The 20,080-nt window shown below is 36.7% G+C and overlaps 1 protein-coding gene across 1 annotated transcript; it reads right to left on the minus strand.

The window, feature by feature from the left end:
* Window positions 1-423: 423 nt before the first annotated feature.
* Window positions 424-19,481, minus strand: LOC122774906 (lysophosphatidylcholine acyltransferase 1). Its single transcript, XM_044034501.1, has 14 exons — window positions 18,987-19,481; window positions 14,339-14,478; window positions 12,712-12,926; window positions 10,322-10,434; window positions 9,720-9,780; window positions 9,376-9,434; window positions 8,288-8,322; window positions 7,595-7,649; window positions 7,349-7,431; window positions 6,303-6,428; window positions 5,666-5,819; window positions 5,284-5,382; window positions 4,868-5,009; window positions 424-4,446 (listed from the first exon to the last, which is right to left on the minus strand). Exons 1-14 carry the CDS (start codon window positions 19,107-19,109, stop codon window positions 4,217-4,219), a joined length of 1,635 nt encoding a protein of 544 aa, XP_043890436.1. The 5' UTR covers window positions 19,110-19,481; the 3' UTR covers window positions 424-4,216.
* Between the last annotated feature and the right edge of the window lie 599 nt (window positions 19,482-20,080).

Raw genomic sequence — 20,080 nt, forward strand, 5'->3', positions numbered from 1 at the left:
TGCAGGCAAAGAAACAGGAGATTATTTCAACATAAGGCAGTCAGGTAAGCAAAGCACAATAAACACACACTTCAAATAAAATGGGCCTACCTTCACTCCCGAACACAATGGCTTTTCTTGATGGACAGAATGTTAATAGAAATCACAAAAGTAATCTGCTAAAAAGGCCGAGTCAACGTACCTCCACATTAAGGCATACAAAAAATGTCAGGTTACCTCAACACTGTAGTACTGAAAAAGGAAGAGACATTTGATTACATAGTGAATCCAAATATGAGAAAATCTGTCCAACTGTACCAATAAATTCAAATACATTTTAAAATACAATGACCAGGCTATTGGAACTAACAAAGCAGAAATGATCCATTTCCTCATTCAATTAACACATGCAACCAAAATGAGTGACACATCAGTGCGTTAAACTTTTGATTGCTTTTTTTCATTTTTTAATTCAATCCAAGAGTCACATCGACAAGTTATATCATAGCAGTCCTGAACAGACACATTCAAAGTAGCTTGGAGTAATGACTCTTCATCATCAAAATGCATTAATAAAATAAAACCTGTAGAGTATAGAAAAAAGACAGGAAGTGAAGCTACGAGGAAAACAGGTATCAGTTTCCTGGTCCACATACGAGGAGCCATCAGAAAGACAATATCGCTCGGTCAGAGTACACAGATCTTTCGTCTTAGGCTCACAGCTGGACAAACAGTGGTAAGCAGGCAGCAGTAGCATAAATACAAGGTCATCTCAAACTCTTGCAGGATTACATCTTCTCAGACTGATAGCAAATAAAACTCATAATCCTCTAATGAGGTATATGAAATAATATTTTTTTTTAAAACGTGAAAATAACTCACTTGACTTTAATATTCTTATATAACCCCTGTGCGGAATTGTTTGAACGGAAACCTGAATGTAATTGACTTGCAGATGATAAATGCTATAGATGGAATGGAATTATGAGTCAAAACAAAAACAAACATAAGTGAGTGACTCTGGCTCAGAACACTTCAAAAATATCATGTTAAGATCATATAATATGCATCAGTTGTAATTCCACGGTCAGATTTCCCACCAACGTACAAAAAGAGCAGAATTTGCCTTTAAACATACAGCCTGAATTGTACATGCTGTTAAATTCACATTCATTAAATACTTTCCATTCCACGGTGCAAACCATTTCTCGTCACTTACATCCATACAACGTTGCAAAGTTCACAAAGTCTTTTTAAAGCTACAGACTTTCCACAATCCTGAGACAAAGTATAACGGTTGGTCAAGACGGCGTTTTAAATGTTCAACTTGAACTGTTTTATAGAGTTAAAAATGGGGTATAGGAATTATGCCATTATTTATAGTCCCTAATTTTCTCTACGGTCCAATTCAAAAACAAAACAAAAAAAACAACTTTGTAAACAGTATCGAGTTACAATACCATAACTCGAGAAAATTACAAGCTTTACAGCAATGCGACATTTCGGAAACATAATTAAAAAAAAGAAAAGAAAATCACAAGCAAAGTAGAGCAAGACTAAAAGATTGTGACGAAACGTGTTAAACTATTAGTTTACATGTGCGCACAGTCTGGAGTGTGTAGAATTTGTGCGATGTGGCCCGTCATGTGGTGGCAGACATCACCTCAAGGCCCGAAACACTTGACACATTCTCACTTTCTCAAACATGCATAACAAGACGGGATTCAAACGGAATAAAAAGTGTACATTTAAAAACCATGAATTGTTAGGAAAATGTCCACTGGAGATCAGCGCTTCGAAGCAGCTTCTTGATTGTGACAGGATTGTCTATACATTCTGTTTTTATAGCATAAAAAATCAATAGATTCAAGGCTATCGGTTTCCATATGAAATCTGCATTTTGTTTCCAAGCAGTCAACTCAGCAATAATAGTAACAATATAACAATACTTTACACTGTGTAGGAGGAATACAGCACAAAAAGAACAACTGCAGTATTGTACAAAGTAAAATGAAAAAAAAAACATGTGGCTCAAGTTTCACCATCAATATATACTGCAGAGGAGAGAACAAAGATCTCTATCATGGCAGTGAAAATAAAAACCATTCATATATGTATATAAAAAAATTCACAAAATGTCCCGCATTTGGAATATTCAAAATACATATAAGAACTCTTCAAAAGTAATACGTCGCTAGAAGGCTTGAGAAATATTGTGAAATATTGCTTCACCGAAAGCCATAATGGGGATAACACGTACAATAACGCATGGCCATGGATGTGATGCTCACCGACACGACAAACATGGGTTAAAAAGAAGAAAAGCAGTGCATCATTTCTGTTCAATTAACAAAAAAAATAAATCAACAAGTACAACTGACTGCAAACAGTTTTTGACCTGCTTCATTTCAACTGCTCAGAAGAGGATTTCCCTTTGACAAATAAGGTTCCTATAAAAAAGACATAATATAAAGCTAGTTTTCTAGTTAGGTGGCTGCATAATCTACCTTTAAAAGGTGTGTATATTTTTAAGTTTTGGAGTAAAGACTAAATATAAATACTCTTAAAGTGTGTATCTCTTGATTCATTTGACAGATTGAGCTTCTTTAATTAAAATGAATAACTTTAACACCAGCAAATACAAATGTGTCTATAATCTGCCTGATTTAAGATAAATCGTATCATCTTCCAGATCAACTGATAAGATCTAGATCAGCTATAAGATCATAAGTCCATCACATCTATGAATATAAATACATTTTGTGGCCAGACCATGCAAGCACATTTAGTGAGAAGTCAAGTCAAACAAATCTGAAGAATGCAGACATAACTATTGGAACATGTGAATAGTGTTCCTCTCTAGACTAAAAAGTGATAATGCATAAACTGTGCATATATGCACAAATGAAATATAGCATGTGGGTCAAATTCACGGGTGAAAACGGGGCAATATTTCATGATCACACATTTTACAACATACAGGAAGAGTAAGAATTTCAGTCACGCTAATGAGTCGTGTGGTGGGAAATGGATGAAATATTACAGGTGTGGAGTAGTGCAATGCAAAAACGGGGAAGAGTACGACCTTACCTTTGGAAAACCCAACTTAGCCACTAATCTAATGTGCTTTCAATGGTCATACATTGTGATTTTTTTTTTGTTGTTTTTCCTTGAAAGCCATTACACTACTAACTGTAAAAGGACAGTACAAACATGACAGTTGAATTTCTATCACCAGATCAGTTTTTGGTCCACATTTAGTTATTTTGAAATTAAATTGAAAAGACACAATCACCTGCCAGCATGACAGGGAAAACATAATGGAAATTAATGTGATTGAGAAATGACTCGGCAGACGTTACGCCAGAATAAAGAAAAAAAAATGCACATAACCCAGTGAGCATCAAAAATGATGACATCATACAAGTTAAATTTTTCATTTTTGTCACTGGACCCTGAGCTAAATCAAATATATCATTGTAGATATATACATATACATATATATACATATATATATATACACACATATATATATTTACACACACATATATATATCTAGATATGGTTGTATATAGAACAGGCTCATACCAATTATGATCATCAATTCACAGAGACCCCAGTTCACCTCAAATGTGTCGACAAAAGCTGAACGCTTGTAGTGGTCTAACAATTGTCACTGGTAACCACAGACCTCCCTTCTTAAGATAAATAATCCTCAATACTGCTCAACATAATATGAAGCCATGCATTCTGCCCGTTTAAAGGGCAGCTACCATTAAAAAAGGAGAAAGCAATAACAAATAAAAAATAATCAACACTAAATTTCACAAAAGATTTGTTCACTTTAGGGCTATTTTTCTTGCTTCCCTCGTGTTACAACATGCACAGTCCACACTGTGTTGGAGGGAAAAGAAATTTCCCCCAGCAATTATTTTTTATAAGTGCTTGCCCTTCAAGTATTCAAGCATTATATCTGAAACAACCAGTGTTTGGCATTTTGATATTTGATCCTTGCTATAAAAAGAAACAAAAAGGGGAAAAAAAAGGAATATATAACAAAATAAACTGTTACCAGGCTGAAAATAACCTCAGAAGATACCATGAATACACTATGAATAAAAAAAAGGGCAAGGTAAACTTTCTAATATTTTGTAAGCTGTGGTAAATGTAAGTTACTCACACAGCGTCCTCTCACCAGGAGAGGAGTCACTTCTCTCCCACTACATTTTGAACCATTTCAGTTGTGTTTCTTGAGGATTTCATATATTGTACCATCGTGGTCGTTGGTGCTAAAGTCAGGGCAGATACCGTTAACAGTTTTGAGGGTGGCAGTGCCTAGCGAGGCCAGGGAAGACAGGCTGGGCTTCTTTTGGTGGCCGCGGCAAGGACCGCTGCGGAGGGCCGCGTTTTCTGAGTGCAGGTACTCGGCAAATTCTGGCTGCTGCTCCACGAAGCTTCTGAACTTGCCTGTACAAAGACCACCAGAGGGCGCCAGAGACAAAGAAAATGACTCAGATTGAATTTTAAAGCATGTCCAGAGACAGACTACAATGAACAACCACATGATGGACAGAAAAAAAGCAGGAGATGACAACTACTTTGACGAAGAAGCAAAGTTTTTAAACAAAGATTAAACAAAAAAAATACACATATACATATATATACACATACATATATATATATATATATATACATATATATATGTGTGTACAGTATGTATGAATATATATATATATATATATATATATATATATATATATATATATATATACATATATATATATATACACATATACATATATACATATACATATATATACATATATATACGTACACACATATTAGTCAATCAATGACTAGTGATGGTTCATTTCATTTGCTCTCTTACCGAATGTTATTTTCCCTGTGTCTTCAGAATCGATGGCAGTAAACAGACATGTCACGCCAAGGTGAGTCACTCCTAAAGCGGTCTTCAGTATAACTGCCAACTGCATCTCTGTGATGGCACCATCAACGTCTCCCGCAAACATCTGGAAGAGATAAAATGGAGGAAATGCACATGTCATCAATGCAACTTTGTTTTGTCCAACTTCATAAATGGAAGTTCTTCCTCTAAAATGGTATGAGCTATGATAAATTGTGAGCTCCACTTTACTGCTCGATTGTGCAATTGTCATGCAATCTGAAAAACCTCTGCTTGCAAAAACTACGACAACCAAAATGTGGTATTTTAGCGTTGAGTAACCTAACACAAAACTTTATTCTGCCCTGCGATGTGACAAAAAAGACTGAAACTAAACATACCTTGAAGGCTAGTTTCATCGTTTCCAGAGTTTTGGCAGGTCTGCACACGACAGACAAGGCTATCACATACTCTCTGACATCTATGCAGTTATTTTCATGCTGGAAAACCAAGAGAAAACAACAGGTTATGAACAATAAAGAAAGGGGATATGAGCAAGCAGCAAAGGGTGACTGCTAGATTACAACTGACATAAAGTTGCATTACAACAGTGATTGCAAATATATTCCCTAATGAAAAGTAAAATATAACAATCACATTCAAAGCTTATTGTTGTTTTCATACAGGTTCAAAGGAGTAATCAACAGAGACACAATAAAGCATAGTCCTATCCACTAAGGAAGCCATCAAGGTTACAAGGAAAAAAAAACAAAAACTCATTACCTCATCAAAAAGAGCAAACATGTCTCGCAGCATGTCTGAAACTGGCACATCAAGGAATTGAGCAAATTCATTCAAGCCCAGCTTCTGTCCCCCCAGCGTGCTGGCTCTGTTCCCATACTCCCACAGAACCTTCTCTGCGTTCTGTGGTTTGAGCCTGGAAGAAGAGTTGCAGGAATTGTTTTTTTATTTATTTATTTATTAGCAAGTGGGAAAAGTATTACAATACACATTGAAAATCTAAATATATTATTTAACCTGTATTTTGCAAAACTGCAATATTTTCAAATACTTTATTTATTCACATTTTTCCAACCCTGTATTCGATCGAGAACCCCCCCCCCCTTCAGTGGCTCTTGTCCCCGACACTGCCACAGTCACTTCAGGGAGGGAGTAAAATGAGTGGAAAACTGAAAGCCTCATATGACACACATGTTGGATCACAGGATACCCGTCCAGATCACGTTCCACGTGACAGCCAGCTGGAATCACCAACACAGGTGACAAGGACACAATGCCCAAATGCCTTTCCACCCACACAACCACACCACAAATCCCACTGCCAGAAATTTTTATTTGGATGGCTCTCACTTAGTCGTCATTGATGGGTACATATCATTGGAAGGTTTGAGTGACTCACCCCAGTCTTCTGACGAGTTTGGCAAACTCCAACAGACAGGTGTCGACTGGCAGTTTGAGCTGGCCTTCAGCCATGGCCAGCTGGCAGTCGTCAAATGAATAGTCAGTGATGGGTACACCCAGGGCTCTGGGCACAGCAGAGGAAACAATAAATAATCACTTTGTGCAAACTATAACACAGTCTGCTGAAGGCTTGTAGGTAGCCAGTACAACTACATGTTCAGAACAATATGTACTTCATCACAGGCTCACATCAGTGATGCAGAGAATGTGGTGTGTATGAGAACAAAGGTGGTCAATGTAGCCTGAACAGGAGCACTGACACTTACTGTGGTATGTGTGAATAAATAGTCATGCTAAATAAATAGTCATGCTATTAAAAGGGTAGCCAGTGTGACTCTCTTTAGTAACACATCTCTTCCACAATCTAACCACAACTGTAACTGTGTTAATTAAGTCTCACCATCTGGCTTCCTGTTCAGGTGAAAGCCTGTTGATGCTCAGCTGTGTTGCGTAATGCAACACGGCTAAAAGTGTCTAATACTCTTTTGTTGTAGTAAGGTTTTACTTTTGGAATCAAATGTTCAACATAGTTAAGCAAACCTGTTTGTTTTTAACTTATACGCAAGATCAAAACCCTACATAATAATAATAATAATAATAATAATAATAATAATTTGGTTGACTACATTTATTTTCCACTGGTGCACTTCAGGTGCCATTGTGACGCCAGTACAATTTAAAAACCCAACCCCATTAATTTCCCTGCCCCCGTCTCTCTCACACACTCGCCTTTCCACAAACAGCATCTGCTGCCTTAATAAAATGATAATGCAAAGAGCGATGTTCACGGTATTTTTTTTCTACAAGCGTCTCAGTTCGTAAAAGGAGGTCTTGAGCCCTGATATAATTTTGGGTTTAATAATTTAGCTATTATGATATTTATAGAGGTGTATAAATGTCTGACTGATACTGCATTCACTGTATACGGCATTTTTTTTATGTACTCAAAAGTTAACTATAATATTATCAATGCATTCGACTTACTTAGCCATGATGTTCCTCACGTTGATAGCAAACAGAGCAGGATTCTTTTTTTCTTCCTCTGATGGTGTGTATATGGGAAGGAACTGAGGAGTGAGCACATATAATGGCATTAATAATATGGTATCAAGTGAACTTTGCATGTGTATTGATATTGTATAAGCATTTACAATAATATATCAACATGGCATCAACATACCACAAATACGTTTATACATAAAGTTTGGAGAGACCAACTTAAATGCTTACTTCAATCACAAACTCGTTATGCAGCTGGCAAAGTGTCAGCCACAGTATTTTAAACCTGGATATGAAAAGGATACAATGAACAACAATTATCAAATAGAAATACAAAGGGCATTTGACTGTTTGAATATAAGATATCTGTTTTTTCATTAACATAATTTCCAGCCTTCATTTTTCAAGTTTAGATTGAATGGCATTCTAGGGTTAGGGTTAGGGCATGCCTTTAAATGATTTAAATTGTCCATACATCTTCTACCACTTTATACTCCACAGGAAGGTCACTAAACTAATATTACAAAAAGATCATTTTGCACAATGTTTTATGTTCATGCATTCACATTATGTGCATGTTTGCATATGTATAAGTTTGAGTGAGTGATTTAAACATTAGATATTATTACAACATCAAAGACTCCTCTCATCCTGGCAAACACCTGTTCCACCCTTTGCCCTCAGGGAGGCGATATAGGTCAATTAAATCACACATCACCAGTTTTTTTTTTCCCCAAGGCCATCTACTCATCTCTCAAACAGCACACACCAACTACAACCCAAGGACATTTATAGAAATAAACAAACATATATTGTTTAGTGGGGTATAATATTACACACTGACTTTCTATTGTATCATTTTAAAATAAAAGAGAATCCAATGACTGGCACATGAATGACAAATATGAAAAATGAAGAACTTACGCTCCAGGTCCTTGCCATGTCCATGTGATTGTGTCCTGGAAAAAAATACACAAAACATTTTTAGATTATTCATATATTTTCTTTTGACTTTGACTGCAAATGTACTTGAAAACCATGCATTTAAAAAATGGCAGCAATGATCAGATTACTATGCAATTAATTCAGCAACAGTTTCTATGAATTCATGAAGCAGTAGAGTCCCAGGTTAGTGACGCTTTAAATACTTGACTGAATTATTCTCATACATTTGCCAAAAAAGATGCCAAAAATTTGAACCAGCAAATTAATGCTTTGTTAATATCAGCTTTACATAGTTACTTACTTTCAAGACTTCCACAACTATTCCTATGGGCTAATGATTAATCTAGAATTGAATGGACAGTTAAACAGGATTATAGTGCAGTTCCATAGCATGGTTGTATCTATGGGATTTAAAAAGCCACATAAAATGATCATGTGGACTGCTGCAGGAGAGTGTATTAGGTTAAGAGGCACACAATGTACCCATTTAGTGTAATGTCTGAGGGAACTACTTGGGCATTTTGAAGTTAAATGTCTGTTTACTCAGACAAAATAAGTCATTTGTTTTGATTTGCTAAATGTAGATTCAGCCCTTTTGTGACAGCAAGTATTTTCGTTCCATCACCTGACAGTAAAGTCACTGTCAGCAATATGTATTTAAATTAGAAGCAAATTCAATTTTAGGCTGGAAACCGTGATATTCTCAAATGCTGCATTATCAATGAATAATGTCCTGAGTTACAATGGCTTTAAGAAACAAAATGATGACGACACCAAATGCTGATTAAGGAAGGATCTCACAACATTACATGGGTTTCTGCCAAGTAAACAAAATGCCTCTGCTTTACTGGGACCATTTTTTTCTCATAGATACACTGAACAACTACAATAAAAATAAGCAGCAGCCGAAAAGGCCAAAGCTAATAAAAGAAAATAACCGATTATAGTCACACTTAACCTGTAAGTAGGGAAATAGATGGAGAGTCATTCGCATTTGCTTGATATATCAAACATCATTCAACTGAACCATTGAGTAAAGTTACTGACATGGCATAAAATAATCTTACCAGTTTATTAGGGTAACGAATCACCACAGGCTGCACTGGTACAGCTGGGATGAAGGCTCCTGGAAGAGTAAGATGAAAAGTATTTATTTCAATAAGAATTCTACCATATAAAATGACCATAGTGATTTAAAAAAAAGTGCTCTCAATGACTAATCCTCATGGCAGGCTAATCTTCAAAGTCTTTTTCTTACTCATTTTGTATATGTATGCAAAAACAAACAAGTTCATCTTCAGATAAATGCGAGGTTAAACTTTAACTTCCATATCACAAATCAACAAGAACACAAGACAACTATAAAAGAAGAAGAAAAGAAAAGAAAGCTCAGTGACAGGAGAGACGTTACCTGGTTTAAAGGTGATTAAGCAGGATCTATTGGTGCATGTGCCCTCTGGAAAAATCATTATCTGTAGGTGAGAGAAGGCAATCGGTTAGCTATTGAAAAATGCAAAAGAGCAAGTTAGGACAGCATGCTGTACATCAATTTTTCTATTAATTCAAGGAATGCGTCGCTGTCCGTCTGTCTATCACATAACTGTCCAACAGCTCACTTGACAGGCTTCTACTAGTTACAATTAACTTGGTTACATTAAGTTGGAGGCAGTTACGTCACAATGCAATGTGGAATTTTACAGACAGAATGTTTGCCAGTGGGGAATAAAACTTGCAGTTACAGTTGGCAAAATACCTTAATTGTGGACAAAATGTTGGTTTAATAAAAACTAGTCCTTATGACTAATTTGAAAATACATCTACAGGGGATGTATGCCAGTTACTGCATTTAGGTCACTTAACTAGTGTTGATGTTTGTTCCGTATCATGTCATCTCTTTGGTAAATGTATTTTTTTTAGAGAATTACTGTCAGCAGTTAGTGCTTTTACACTGACTTGGCAGATGTATATTATTACAACTTGACAAAAGTGTTTGTGTGACTTTCATTTACTTACCTGAGGCCATTTCCCTCCAGAATGGGCTCTACGTTTGATTTCCTCCACAGTTTTCTTTCTTGAATCTTGGTCTGACCGTGATACAAACACTGGCCTGATGTACTTAATCAAAGCTAGAAACAAAAACCAAAGAGAACAGGGGATGCATGAATAGAAGTGCATTTCTTATCACAACTAAGCAATCTTAACTTATTTTCATTATGTGCATAAGGTTTATTAAGAGTGAATATATGGAATTGCAATATGAATTGTCTACCGCTTTATCCTCCACGTGAAGGTTATATAAACCCATGTTATTATTTCACAAATGATAACATAAATAACATGTATGGTGTTGGCTGGAGGAGTACTTCTATTTTCAAGTTAAGTGTAACAGCCTAGATTAAGTTGTCACACAGGACTGAAACCATTTGAGGCTTTCATTTCCTATTGCCTAACTACTAGATTGTACAACACTGGGTTAGACTTCTCGCAACAATGCAATAGATGGAGCATTATCACATGAGAACATGAGGTTTGCATAGTGTATGATCTGCAGGACAACCTTTGAGACAATAGCTTCTCTGTAGGTCATCTAAGCTTAAGGTGTTCAATTGCCAATGGAAAATGCCACTGGTCTTCAAATATTTTAGATTTCATTGGCAGGAGATCACAGATGTGGGAAGAATGGAATTACACATTTAATGTGCAATAAAAAATGAGCTAGGTCTATGTTGCAGGCAGCCCTGTGACTCAATTAAAACAGAAAGGAACAAAAGGAAAAGGAGAGTTTGAGGCTGTGAGAAGAAGAAATGGATTCCAACTGTGAGCTGTCTGCCTACAGGACAGGATTATGTCTCGAGTACCAAGACACACAACACACGTCACTGTGGCTGATCAGGTCTTAATGTTTATTCTGGATTCCACTTACTCGGCCAGGATTGGCATCTACTACCTCTCGCAAGAAAAATAAAGGGACTGTTTAAACTAATGGAACAAAGCTGTCAAATACCAGAATCTTATTAAAACAATAATGTGTGCCCTGATTCTATCAAAACATCATCTTAGCTGACTGCATTCGGTTGACAACAATATTTCTTTGTCAAAGTAAAAATTTGTTCGACTACAACATGTAATTAATGTTGCAGTAACTTGACATTTAGTAGGTAGAGCAGGGGGAGGAAAAATAAACTATAAGAACATAGATCTTGGCCTCACGCTCACCAGGGACATAAGAACAATTGTTTAAACTGGCAAATAATAAAGTAACTGGACGTGCAGGCTCACAACATACTGGAAATATACACAGGTTAGTAGAAACTGCTAACAGTGCATGTAAATACTGCAGCCAAGCACTGATAACTCTGATATTTACAAAAGGTTTTTCTGATGAAAGCAAATAAACAAAACACATAAAAGGAGACTGCAATGCGGGCAGGTTTATAGTTCTCAAGCTCTCTACTTTACCAAGATTAAAATTTAAATAAATGTTCTTTCATTTTTGGTACCGATACAAACTTTGATGGCCAAACTATTCAAGAAAGCAATGCCAAGAATAGATTAATTCATTATCAATTCATTTTATAATGAATTACTCATTTGAAAAACAAGTTATCTGATTTTGTTCAGCTTCTTAAAAGTTAATATTTTATGGTTTCTTTGCTTCATGTAACAAAGAAAATCATTAAGACAAAATCATTTTGGTTTGAGGATAAAAACAAGAGATTTGAACACTGGTCAACATTTTCAATATTTTTGGACAAAACCAAATAATTACTCAGTTAATCAAAAAATAATTGACAGATTAAGCGATTATGAAAAATAATTGTTAGTTGCAGCCCTAATTACTGTCTTACTGTTTCTGTAATTACTGGTAATTATTGTCTCTTCAAATTACCTTTAATCTCTAGTTTATATACCATTCATAGCACAAACTAATAAAGGGAGGCTTTAACGTATAGCTTTTCTTCTATAACTTTCTTAAGTACGTTTTGTTCTTTTGTGTGTGAGTGTGATCGTTTATACAGACAAAATATTTGATTTGTATTGTCAGGAAGTGTTAAATGAGTATAAAAATAAAATGTACATACATACATAATGTATTTAAATATTTTACAAAATGTACTTCTGAGACAAAACCAACAAACCAAAGGTGTTACTTTTTAAAAACTTCCACTTCAAATAAGGCAATTGCTTATTCTGTGCCTTAAGACCTTATTAATATTATATATTATATTATTATTTGTAGAAAATAATATGGATTTGCTTCATAACACACTGTGCAGTGGAACCCACATGTGGCTGTAATACCATTTGGAAATAACTGTCTAATCACAGAGATGTTGTATTACTGTCAAATACATTTTATATCATGAAGAATTAGATTTTTCCGTATATGTAATGCTACTTACTGCCCCAAAGAGGTATATCCCTGCTCTCAGCCTTCATGACTATGGAGGCCATTGACATTGTGACTGGGATGGCATCAAAGTAAGATGAGTGGGGTGCCAGGGTAAGAATGGGAGCTTCCGCAGGTAATGCTCTTTGCCCTTTTATAGTCAGCCAGTGGAAACCTCCTGCAAACCACATGACCCGCATGATGATCTTCAGAATTATGTCCACCAGTCTGGAAACAAAGATCATAATTCATGTGAGATTTTATTACTTAACTTAAGATATGGACTGACAATAAACAAGGGTAGGTGAGGTGAAGTTTATCAATTATATTACATTCAGAAAATAACACCAACATAACACAAACACCTTTCCTCAATTTTAACAAAAGCTATTTGCTTCCACTAGAACTCATCAACACACATTCATTTCAGATAAGTGTTCAAGAAGAGTCCTGTTTCTGCTGTGGAAGACTGAGGTTCACACAATACAACGGTTAATACAACAAAATCAAGAGCACAGTTTTCTTGATGAGCCAAAATGTTGTAGGTTTTTAATTTTTCACTATGGTGTTGGTGTGTTCATTATAGTTACAGTCATATATTCGAGGGTGTTAATTAGTATCACTAAGCAAAAATGTAAAAGCCTTACATTACAGTGTATGATATTGTATGTGAAGTAGCATTTTAAGCTCTGTGGTGTTCTGTGCTGAAAGCGCCATTGGTGATAGTTCATGCACTTGTCATGACAGTGGCCCTCAGGACAAGATTGACCAGTGTAGCTTCTCAGTACCGTATTCCCAAACAGTTGAATAACTGCCGAGATATTGAAAGTGAAAGTTATCTTGGAAAAAGGGGCAGAGGCACTCTTTCATTCAACAAAGGCTTGTTGCAGGGAGATTGGGGGACTGTCTCTGCTCCCCCTATATGCTCTGTATTAGCCTTGCTAAGTTCCACTTTAAAATAACATTAAAAAACTCCCAGCATCTACAGGTTAAAGTTTCAAATATTTAGTGTGACTAACTCTTATACTTGAAAAATAGCACAACCCTGGCTCTATAGAAGACCAACTTTCAGTCACATCACTCCAATAATTACATAATTGACTGACATAAAAAGACAAAGCAGGTGATAAGACTTTAGCACAGTACTTTATGTCTCAGCATCACTTGTGTGATAGTACTATAGTGCTTTACTACAAGACAAAACTCTAAACCAGGGGTGTCAAACCCATTTTTGTTCAGGGGCCACATACAGCACAATTTGATCTCAAGGGAGCCGAACCAGTAAAAATAGCAAAATAATAGAATAATAACCTATGAACAACTCCTTTGTTTTACATTTAATGAAGGATAATTTTACAAAACATGAAATTTCTTGAGAAATATAAGTGCAATTTCAACAATATCATGCCTAAATGTACTATTTACACAGCACACTGGATCTATAGAGGCACAAACATTTAGTCACGGGTATCTGGAGCATTTGACATTACATTTAGATTAGTGTGAAATTTTAACAAATTCATCCTGTGGGCCAGATTGGACCCTCTGGTGGGCCGGTTCTGGCCCCCGGGCCGTATGTTTGACACCCCTGCTCTAAACTATTTACAAGCAGAAACACATTATGCACATGGAGCACCCACCTCCTCCAGAGGCACTGGGGTTCCACAGTAGTCTCAGAGTGCCCTACTGTGGCCAGGAAGGCAAAAGGCCAAGCCAGCAGCATCATGAATGCAGCTATGAGTAGACGAATGGGGAAGAGCGTGACTGTCATTAATGCAATCTGGAAGAAACGGAAAAGGGGATAAAAAAGGGTTACAGAAACAGATTCAGATCAACACAATATTTGTCACCTTTAATTACTGTGGTCTAACTATAACTGATGCAAGTACAGGCTGTAAAATGACTATCATTCATTCAACAACACAGATATGCAAATTCTCAATCAATAAAGAACATTAAATTAGGATTTCGCATATCTCCATATTTTGTGTCATTGCTAACATCTGACAAATTCTGTAACTTTTTGCATCTAAGAAATACTGTGTGTGTTCATAGTGGAACACAGTGTGGACACAATGGAAGGGTTTTTCTGCCACTGAATAACTGGCCACACTACATAGTCAAATATAACAGTGAGGGTTAATGAGCAGTAAATTGAGGCTGAATTTGAAATCAGTCTCATCTTTGCTTCAGTCCCTGCAGCATTTCTTCTAAAATGTGTTGTGTTGTCCAGCAAGGCCATGATAATGTCCAGTGTATAAGCATACAGCTGTTATTTATCTGTAGCCATTATTGCCACAGGGGATACACCAGTTTTATTTTCTTCCTCATTTCGTTGTTGCTGTATTTAAATGGTCCATTAAAGTACAATTGATACCAACTCAGACTTCTATATTGACTTTTATAAGTGGGCTCATGGATTGACTGAAAAAGTACAAATACTCATGATAATCTAATCCATACCAAATGCCAAAAGTTTACTACATAGATTATAGTCCAATGGATTATTTTAGGTGTCTATGTGTGGCCCTGCGATGGACTGGCGAGCTGTCCAGAGTGTACCCCGCCTATCGCCCTATGTCAGCTGAGATTGGCACAGCACCCCCCACGACCCTCCGGTGGAGGACAAAGCGGTAGATAATGGATGGATGATTATAAAATCTCCAAAATAGCATTTTCAAGAATAATAAAACAACATTATTATTGACTTCTGTAATAGATAATAGAAAAAAAGGACATCTAAACATCCAATATGCAACAAAGCCGAACTATCTCGCTCGCATTATAGACCTATACAGTACACACAGGCAGCACATCTGTGGCATGGCCTCGCTACACAGCTCCATGCATCAGCTACGCAATTGCAAACACAAGCGATAATCCAAGAATTATGTCAATAATACACAATTTAAAGGCATGTCAGTGTGTGACTCAACTCTGTTTCAGAATATGCACTTTATGAACTTCACATAATGTACATATTCATGTAAATGTTAAATGGTGCTCGTTGTTTTTTAAGCTCAAACAAAACCTGAAACTTTAGTGTTTGTTTTAATGGTGGTCATTTACTGAAGTGCTTTGTATGGCTCTCCGATAACACCACTTATCTAATCTTATGCCAATATTTGTTTTGATAACGACTACTAGGGACTATAAAGTCTGTCTACAGACAATTTGTCTGACAGTTAAATCAACTTAAAACAGTCGTTTAAAAAAAACTGCTTTTTTTAAACTAATGCCATTGCACAGTAAATGGTTTTCTTAAGTTCAAGAGTAATATTCCTACCACTTCCAACAGTCACACACTAGTTCCTTTTGTCTTGTCATAGACTTTTAAACCATTTACATTCCCAGGATGCACTGAAAATACATCAATTAATTATGGACTTCCTCCACACATTTAAACAAATCTGAAATCCACTCTTTTGCACAAGAAAAAGCCAGCACTGGAAGTACTGCTATATTTATTTATTTTTTTCATCGTAAAAGAGTTTTTGTCAGGAATGTTTGAGAGCCTCTGGATAATGCATTTGTTAAAAATTTATTCAGACCCAGAGCATGAAAGCATGGATGTCACTTAGAATTAAAATACAAGCAACTCTACAAAAGACGAGTTATTCAGGCAATAGTCTGAATTCAGGCTCTTAATAAAAAGGCATTTTTAAAAATATGCAGTAGAGTTTGTCAAACACAAAATAAGGACTGGTGAGACTATTTATTTTTAGCTGCCAACATAGGGTGAAATGCGTAAATACACAGATAATAATATAGAAAATTAACTGCAATTTACAGTTCATAATAAAACTGCAGAAACAAGTGAGGTGTAGCTGGTTATAGGTAAAAAGGTAAAGCAACAAGTTGTTATGATGTCCACAGAAATACTGACCTACAGTATAGAGTCTTTTTTCAGCAGAAACCGTGCGACTTCCGGTTTGACATTTCTGGTCAGTAGTCATTTAGCTTTACGCCACAAGCATGACAACAGCTTTGACAGATAATATCTCTTGTGTGCAGTCAAGACTTGCACACAAGAATTTTATAACAAAAAGTGAAAGGCTTTAATAAAACAGGAAAGTCTAGATCATCATCATCTTCATGGTGATTCAAGAGGCAGGCCAGGAGATGAACATCAGTGCAATTCTGCGGAATTGAACCAATATTTGAGGAAATTGACTGACGTGGCTAGTCATACATGTCTAAATAATTAATTAAACATACGCATTAATTAAAAGTTAACAAAACAGAAATTGATTGAAAAATAAATGAAATACCTCCACTTCCATTTGATTGCATATTGTACAGCAGACTCATAAACTGTGAGGTACAATGCCAAATTGGCTTGTCACAACAATAAATATTCAAGTCAGATAAACCTATTGACTCCTGGGCTTTTGATAAGGTACATTTACAGGAAATGGTCACAGCCCACAACCTTTTCTTCTCGCTTTGTATGTAACAGTTTAGATTGTGTCTACCTCATGTGGATGTGAATGTGAAAGCAAGAGCAGCACTGAAAACAGCTGTTCCCAGTTACATCAGTATGAGGAAGCCAGTTTCCATCACTCCATGACCCACTTTTTGTTCACCACTTAGTGTTTAACCACTTAGAAATTGGATTCAAATGGCCAGCTACTGTATGCAAAAGTTGAAGCTGAAAAAAGCTTTAATGTGAGCTTAATGGGAGTTAGTAGAGCAGTAGATGGAGTATTTTACTTTAAATAAATAAGCTTCAATAATTCCTTCATTGACTTTAATATGTTACAGTTTCATAAGATTCGGTTTTCCTTTATACAGCTTACGTCCTTCCCTTTCCCTTTAAACAATATTAAATATGTGGGAACCTCCCTTGGTCACTGTTGAAACACGATTGTCTTGCATACCTGCTATGTCAATGCAGCACCATTCATAAAACAGGCACAGCAGTGCCCTACTTTCTCAATATTTACTAATGCTTTATATAAAATACCATCTACTATGCAACAAAATGTTTTACTGTTCTGTGCTTTAATTGGCAATAACGCCAGACATTAATAATATAAATAACAATGTATATCCCCTAGAGCTATGAGTGAATTTGAGTTTAGAGACCAATATGAGATTGCAGCCTGGCATTTTAAGAACAAAATAAAGTCACATTGTGCTGTTTCGTAGGAAAGTGACACTCGTCACAAATCAAACCTCTCAAATCATCCCATTCTGTATGTAACCGTTTAAATGTATGAAGCAGAATGTGCTTGGTGTACTGCTTAATGTTGACACACGGCACAGGGTAAGTACATGCACACGAATTGCGTTTACATGACGTAAAATGTGAAGGCAGACCATGTGTGAAAAATTATAGACCGCCCCAGTTTAAACATGTAAATTATGAGTGATTTTCATTATACAACTCACATAACTGGAAAGAAAAAGATAGGTTAATGAGAATGTACACACATTCTGCATCCATTCCAAACAATTTGAAAAGAGGAGTTAACAATCAAAACCAATGACTGCAAGCAGGAGGTAGATTGCAAATAAACACAATGCAGGGGAGCCTAAAAGCTCTAATCTGATTATCATCAGTACTACAGGTCTGCTCCGTGAAGCAAAAAAGTAAAATATATATATTTCAAACATAAACAATTAGAGGAAATCCATCGGAGCAGCGGATTTGAACGAGACTGTCAGTTTCCCATCATATTCTCCACTTTCCATATCCACACGTGTTTGTTGGTGGCTGGGTGGGACGTACCTTTACAGCCAATGAACAAATCTAGGATAAAATTGCACGGGCGGCTAGAAATATGTGTTAAAACGTGTTAAAACCGAATGCCATTGTTCCAGCATGCGCTGTTAATACAAAAAACAACAGCAATAATGATAGCAGGAGCAATAAGAGAGTAACAACCGAGGCCCAATGTTGTGCAAGCGACCATGCTCAAGTCTCTGCATCTTCTTATAGTGGGTTATGAAGGATTCCTGAGAGAGATGGATTGGTTTTACTATTTTAAACAGTCGTGAGTGAAACACACTATATCTGCAGCTAAAGAGACATAAACAAATCTCAGTCTTTGACTGAGACATGAAAGTCATACGCGGTGTCAACAGAGCATCAAAAAGCAGAGCGCAACATGTATGTAGCTAATGCTAGCTTGTTAGCTAACACTAGCTCAGCTGCAGACTGCATGCAATCAGGAAAAAAACTGCCAAGTTGAATCTTGGTGACAGTCTCTCCACAGTGTAGCACTAAAGCGTCATCTCCCACAAGTAAAATATTATAATATGCGAACATAATATAATAACTACCTTTGCCCTTTCCCGAGGGGTGAATTTCAAGACGTGCACAAAAGGGTTTCTGAACGGTGGCGCTTGATCCATTTTCTTCCCATCTCCTTCCATTGCACATTGCCTGTTACTCGGCAACCTCATTCTACCAATAAGCAGCGTTGGTCGAGGGTACAGATAAACGTCTCAATATTAAAAACAAAAAAAATGATAATGCCAGAAAGGAGAACTCCTCGCGCAAAACGCCGTTCCCCTTATCTTTCTTACGCCGTCTTCGCTAATTGAAGTGGCAGTACAGGGTTATTAACGTTATCTTCCTTCCCCGGACAGCATGGAGGGATAATGGTTAGCTCAAGGATTAACTGGGGGTATTTGAAGACGTCGTTATCTCCCTTCCTGCCGTGCGCAGGACGCCTTCCTCCGTGTGTTTCCAGTATGCTAGCTGTGGATGCTAACGGAGCCCCAATCCAGCGCCTCTTAACCGTACGCACGCGCAGTGCCGTAAACTCTGGGTCTGGATCCCTGTGTGATGCTGCTGCTTTCTCAACTGGCACCATATAGTGTGTCACTCTTGGTTTATTTTAGAGGGTATAGTGAAATCACTCAAGTGTCCTAGTAAGCTGACCAGGCTGCAGCGTATCATTGGCTCTGCTGAGAAGGTGATTGCAGCTGACCCCTCTCACCCAATGCACAATTTGTTTTTGTTGCTCCTCTCTAGCAAGAGGCTGCTGTCCATTAGGACCAAAACAACATGACAAAACGTTTTTTCCCCTCTGCAGCTGATCTCTTCAACAAGAAGAGAAGGTGATTGGCTGCAATCATTTGCCACAACTCTCCTCATGTCATTGCAAAACTCCATATTGCAATGACAATTACTACTGTCCGTCTGCACTAGGTCTCATGTTAGACATCTGTATTAAATTGTGTCCACCTTTGTTTTAAATTATATTCACTCACTGTTGTAAATAACTCTTTTTTTAAAACTCTTTTCTTTTTTATTTTCCTTACAACTGACCAGAGAAAATTCCTAGTATTGTGTAAACTTTACCTGGCAATAAACCTGATAGTAATTATTTGCACTTTCAAGGTGAAGCACTGAACTTAAAACTTCTACC

Source organism: Solea senegalensis, linkage group LG9 (genome assembly GCF_019176455.1).
Source record: "Solea senegalensis isolate Sse05_10M linkage group LG9, IFAPA_SoseM_1, whole genome shotgun sequence".
NCBI classification, from domain to species: domain Eukaryota; kingdom Metazoa; phylum Chordata; class Actinopteri; order Pleuronectiformes; family Soleidae; genus Solea; species Solea senegalensis.